This window comes from Labrus mixtus, chromosome 7 (genome assembly GCF_963584025.1).
Source record: "Labrus mixtus chromosome 7, fLabMix1.1, whole genome shotgun sequence".
NCBI classification, from domain to species: Eukaryota; Metazoa; Chordata; class Actinopteri; order Labriformes; family Labridae; genus Labrus; species Labrus mixtus.
The window spans coordinates 21,885,063-21,891,401 of record NC_083618.1 but is presented as its reverse complement, the minus strand read 5'-3'; the positions used below and the strand labels follow the sequence as shown (position 1 = coordinate 21,891,401).

General features: G+C 41.1%; 1 protein-coding gene across 1 annotated transcript; it reads left to right on the top strand.

Moving 5' to 3' along the window:
• The first annotated feature begins 3,518 nt into the window (after positions 1–3,518).
• wu:fb55g09 (coiled-coil domain-containing glutamate-rich protein 1) lies at positions 3,519–5,322 on the top strand. Its single transcript, XM_061041275.1, has one exon. It carries the CDS (start codon positions 3,992–3,994, stop codon positions 4,667–4,669), a length of 678 nt encoding a protein of 225 aa, XP_060897258.1. The 5' UTR covers positions 3,519–3,991; the 3' UTR covers positions 4,670–5,322.
• The last annotated feature ends 1,017 nt before the right edge of the window (positions 5,323–6,339 follow it).

The window sequence follows — 6,339 nt, the reverse complement described above, 5'->3', positions numbered from 1 at the left end:
TCTGTTAATACTATGCTGAAACTATATACTTGTGTTCATACTTATAAATTATGGCAAGATATTTGTATATTTATTTTAGATAATATTATTTGTCATTTTGAACTTCTTGAATTTTTTTTTTTTGGGACATTTGAATTGATTTCTTCATGTCTACACATGCACATACACACACATCAAGGTGACACACACAAATGAACATTTTATTTCGAATTTTATTTCTAGCAAAGTTTCACATTTATAAATAAGATAATATAATATAAACTTTATTGATCCCCCCCATTGGAGGAAATTGAATTGTTACAACAGCTCAAAAAAAGGAGTACAATCAGAAAAGATAGCAAAAAGTTAAACATATGTACAGTAATTTACGGAGCCCCTGAAGTCCCAAAAAGGTGGATGTTTCATTTAGACCACAGGGGACTGTTTGAAAAGCTGGAAAAGGGGGTTTAATATGTCCTCTTTAATCTTGTGTCAATATTTGTATAGCTTTGTCTTTAATTTTTATATTGTAAATCGAGCAGCTGTGATGCAAGACAGATTCTGGACTTTTTCTGAGAATAAAATTCAATCAATCGAAATGTACCTGTTATGTTGTCCCCTGGCTTCTTTGCTTTTGTTTTACATTATTTATTTAGGGTGTCTCTTTATCATTTAGCTACTGTTATGGACTTACATTTTCAACTTTCATTACACTGAATATTTGTTCTACTCTGGAATAAAGTTTATTGGAGCAAAAAAGATAACACTTAATCACTCATGTTTGAGGTGTGGTGATGTGACATGTAACCACTACATATTTCTAAGTCGAGACTAAGCCTTAGTCACATTAAACTCCTGGTCTATTTTTATTTTGCAATACATTACGTGTTAATCCCTGCATGGCTTTGGTTTCGTCTTTTGTCATGTTGGATGTATATCATGTTCTTGGAAGCTCAACTAATGAGGACCTTAGAAAAGAAGCGCGTTCAAGCTGCTGTAAGAGTCGTAAACTCCAATTTACGAGGCCAAAATGAAATAACCAGATTGAGGACGGATGATGATGATATTAAAATAGTCAAAACGGTCAGTTCATAGCATGCTGAATGTGTCATCAGAGAAGTTAACAGTGGCCCGTTGTTGCCTGATGTGATCATCACCTACACCCTGCTTGTTCCACAGATCATTCAGGGATCCTTTAATGTCCTATGATAAAACAAATACCAAAAACATCAGAGGTGGAAGTACACAAATCCCCCTGTAACTGATTTTCTATTCAATTTTCTATCAAATTCTTCATTCTTCAGTAGTTAAAATTAAGACTTTCCTGTTTTTGTTGGTTAAGTTAAAGCTCATTTGTTCTATGTGAGACTAATGAGTATTTTCTTGCTGGATTAAACTGCTGATTGATTTTTGCATTAATAGATTTATTGTTTGGTTTTCTTTGAACCCCGTCTCTGTGGATTATAAATAAATGAACCCTGCACCTTGATGAAAGAAAAACACCATCACAATGTTGCTTTTGTCCAACCAACAAACCAAAACTTCAAGGTTTAAGGTTTAAGGTTATTTCCAGAGAGGATAAACAGCTGTCAGAATACTTTTAATTCAGATCTATCCATTGATCATTTAAGTAATATTTCTAGTTTTAGATATTTCTCAGTAGTTAAACTTAAAACAAGACATCATGTTCTTCACACAATATTCTCTTTGAAATGCCGAGGAGTTAAAGTAAAAGGTAACATGACAAGTAAAGTAGCAGTAGCCTACCTCAAATGTCTACTTTACTTCGCCTGAGTTAATGTGCTTCATTATATCTGTGAGCTCAGATGTCACACACCTGTGAGTCCATCATCTGTCAGAACAAGTGTCACATTTCGTGCAACACAAGCACCATGTGGTAATGATCTAAATAAAGCCCATCAGTCAACAGTAAACACCGTGCCCTCTCCCTCCGTCTGCTTGAAACAGCTTCGTGTAATACACAGAACGGCCACAGGGGGGCACTAGTGCAGGCGCACACTTGTAGTAGTTGCATTATGTCATTCTATTGTCTGTGTTTTGGTCAATTAAAGTGACCTGAATAAGTACAGGATCATAATAACGGGGGTAGTTGCGCTGATTGTGGCTGCAGGAGGAAGTAGGAAAGAGGAAATGCTTCATTGTGAGATGAAGGTTACATCAGAGGGAGCATGTGTTCAATTAATCTTGACTTAATGACTTTGCATGCTTCACTTTTTCAATATTTGCTCTGGATGGATGATGCAAAAAAAAAAAAAGCATCAAAAGCAACAATTGAAGCTATATGAAGCTGCAGTGTGGCTCAGTTATTCTTACATAGGAAAGCTAGCATACTCACATATGCTGATTTTAAAGAGTCGTGACATTTTCCATAATCATCACATCACCTTCCCTCTTTAAGCATGCGACATTATCTAATCATATTTGGACACAAAGCTCAGTTGAAGATAATGAGGATGTCTTTACATTTGCATGTACAGTTTTCTAGATTTTCACCAGCAGATGGTGCTAGATGCAAACTCAAGCGATCTCAAAGCTGTGCTTGAGGGGGGGGGAACTAAAATGTCTGACCCACATTAAATGGCAATCCTTCAAGAAGTTGTTTACATTTTCCACTGAAGTTACAAATGTCAACCCCATGGAGGCGCTACATGAAAATCAGAGAATAGCCTGATTCACAGTCTCTGTGGGATGCATTGTTTGAGGACCACAAATGTCCAAAGAAATCAAGAGATTTCAAGTTAATATGTTCAAAATGTGTTCAGATTGTTTATTAGCCTGTACCAAAGGGGGGCAGGGACTAACGCTGTCATCCCTGCAGCCATGTTGGTGTCAAGGCTAAAAACTTAAGTGGCGTTTTAGAAGTGGATTTTTTTTTTAATTTGCAATGTTTTATCGTGATGAAACAGTTGATTGAAGACATTTATTTCTCGACTGAAATATTTGTGGTGTCGTTTAAGTCGATGTGGGCTGGGTACTCGTTCACACAGATGACACAATAACTGACTGCTGTTACTGTTATTACAATAACTACCACTGTCCCCCTGCCCCTGTGTGTGTGTGTGTGTGTGTGTGTGTGTGTGTGTGTGTGTGTGTGTGTGTGTGTGTGTGTGTGTGTGTGTGTGTGTGTGTGTGTGTGTGTATATGTGTGTGTGTGTGTGTGTGTGTGTGTGTGTGTGTGTGTGTGTGTGTGTGTGTGTGTGTGTGTGTGTGTGTGTGTGTGTGTGTGTGTGTGTGTGTGTAGCCACTGTAGATCAGATTTCAGCTGCTAAAACTGAAGCGGGACAAACCATCCTGCTGCAGGGTGCTTTCTTCATACCCCAAACAAACAAAACAAGGCATCTAAAAGCATACAATTGTGTTATTTTAATTATTCCCATGTGCAGAAGTAATGTCTTATTGAAATATGTCATGTAAAAATGGAAATAAAGGGCAGAGGACAAATCTGCAAGCCCTGGTCCCCTCCTCCTGTTAAACCCTTGAATGGATCAGTCCAGCTCTTTATGCAAGCTGCGAGGAGGAGGCAGAGCCACAGTCAGTGCTGGCCACAGCTGAGTACACTACAGTTCCAGGCCTGAATCTGAGAATTATCAGCTTTAAATCAGCAAGAAGACGCGTATATCCCCTCCACAGCTCACCTTAGATCACTAATCAGAGCTGTGAAGAAGAGCTAATTTGACTTTCAGAGAGCTCAAGAAGAGAGTTGAGACAGACAGACAGACAGACAGAGGAGGGCGTGACAGAGAGCCAGCCGAGCAGGCAAACTGCTGCTGCAAGGGGAGGAAGAGCAGGCAATGCACCAGCCAAAGCCAGAGGTCAAGAAAAAAAGTGAAAGAATAGTGAAAAGGTAGACTCTAAGTGAGAGGAGGGTCATTTGTGATCTGAGCCAGAAAAACAGAAACCAGCCTCTCTTTGTTGTTGCCACTGAGCGAGGAAGAGGATGTGAAGGAGTGCAGCAGGGAGGAAGGGAGGCAACTGCAAGAAAGACAAGAAAATGCTCTCAGTGATGATGAGCAGGAAGAGCTGCCAGCAGCAGCAGCAGCAGCAGCAGCAGGAGGAGGATGGAAAAGGGGCTCCGCAGAAGGACCCCTCCAGCCGGAGGAGGCACGGCTGGTCCAAGAGCTGTAGGGGGCGCCAGCAGGGGAGGAGGACGGGAGGGGGAGGTTGGCCGAGAGGGCGCAATCATCTCCACCACAACCCTCAACGTCATCATCCCTTTTTCAATCAGCCCCGACACCTCCACAGGCCGGTGACGTCCCTCCGGCCCGTCTACGTGAAAGGTAACAGGGCGAAGGGGATGCGGGCCCCGAAGAATACCAACCAGTTTCTGATGCACGAGAAGTATCAGATGCTGCACATGCGCTCCGACTCGGTGGGGAGCGACAGTGGCAGCAGCTCCGACAGCGACGTGGAGCTCACCGACATGGACTCGTACCTGGGCGTCCTGGAGAATGCCAGAGGAGCCCTTTTAGACAGTCCCAACCCACACCACTCAACGACACCACCAGGACAGATCGTGGTACTGCACGAGGACAGTCTGCGTCTGCAGGAGGACAGTCTGCGTCTGCAGGAGGACAGCATGCCGTATTTCCCCTCTGAAGACGACCTGATGCAGAGTCAGAACTTCATGCAGAGGGACTTTGTTGAGTTCTGTGACATCCTGACGAACTGAAGGGAAACTTTCAGGGAGCCATTTTGTCCTCAGCAGTGTTAACATCAAACCTCAGACTGAACGGGGTCAGGTTTGTCCTGCTTCATGTCCACAGACACTAAATCTCTTATCTTTTCATGTAGCCTTAAAGTCTTAAGAATCTGCCAGCAAGGTGAGATGATTTCACACAAGTTCCCTGCTCAAAATATATTTTTTAAAGATTTTTTAAAAAACGAGTTAGATTTGATCAACACTGTGATCTTTCGTCACGTTGTCATTACTGATGATACTGACACTGATGTCAGGAAAACAAGGGGAACCGCACAGAGAAAAGGAGAAATAATCTCACCCTGTTTGTATCTTTTAAGGTTTAAGATAAAAACTGAATGTGAGATTAAATAAAATGTTGGGTTTTTTTTACATCATGTTTGGTCATGTACAGTGCGTATGGGTGCTGTAAAGTGCTGCTTTTCTGTTGTTGTTGGTGTTGCACACAAAGGGAGATTGGCTGGGTGGTGGGAGTGAGCCCGGACAGCCAATCAGCATCAAGCTGCCTGTATTAGGCCGCAGATGATTGGGCGATGCCAAATGTCCTTATCAAGAAAAAGCCCTTAACTGTACAGAATAAAAACCATAAAAAAAAACACACAAATAAATATCTGTTTGTTGTAAAATGGGTGAGTGATTCTTTGCGGATATAAATAAGTGTGAGTGAGTTTTTAAAGTGTCAGAGTTATGAGGGTCAGTGTGTCACTGAGTCACAGAGAAGGATACACACCTTAGACCTGAAAGAATAAATGTGAGTGTTGCTCACATGCAGCAGAACAACAGGAAGCATGGACATGTTGAGAGAGTAGGAGCAACGAAAAGGACTGCAGATGTCTTCTGGAGTGATATGTAGATTAAATTACTCTTTTACTGCATTTCTAAGTGTTTATACAAATAAATCATAAACTAAGATATCAGGAAAGGTACACCTTGAATATTCAAGATGTTCGATTGCCATGTTGCTCCAAATTTTCGGTACAGCGAATAAGTTACATAATATCAACAATGATTTAAATATAAATAATCATGTTCTAAGGGTTAAAGTTGAAGAAACATTGGACGTTATGAACATAAGTAATCAAAGTATAAAGGGTGTTTATTGCATTTACATTGAATGTACTGCAGGCCCGGGTCTACGAGGGTTCAGAAGCATTGCACCCTCATGTTAAATATCTGCATTCTCATTTGAGGGCATTACAATAAGTAATCGAGGCTTTCAAATGACAACACTGACTCACACCGTGTTTACTACATTCATGATCTGATGGTCATCACAGGTGCACATGGCCTGTCTGTTGGCCCTGAAGTGCAAAGCACAACGACAAATCAGAAAACACAAGAAATCAGAAAACACAAGAAATAAGAAAACACAAGAACAAACGGGCAAAAACACAAGATCAGCCTGTATGGATCATGGACGATCTTTGTCGACTGCAGGTATGTGCCTTTTCTGTTAGAAGTTAATGTCGTTGTGTTTTCTTATTTTTTGTTGTGTTTTGCACTTCAGGGCCACCGTACATAACACCTACGCTATTTTTCATTGCTGTAGCTGCACCCCCTTTAATCTGAGATTCACCTCGAGTCACTTTGTTCTCGAACCAGGCCAGCTGTATTGACAAGTCAGTGAACTTACTACTAGGATA

What these genes read in the sequence shown, in the direction of transcription:
- wu:fb55g09 (XM_061041275.1), top strand. Translation starts at nt 3,992, where the DNA reads ATGCTCTCAGTGATGATGAGCAGGAAGAGCTGCCAGCAGCAGCAGCAG.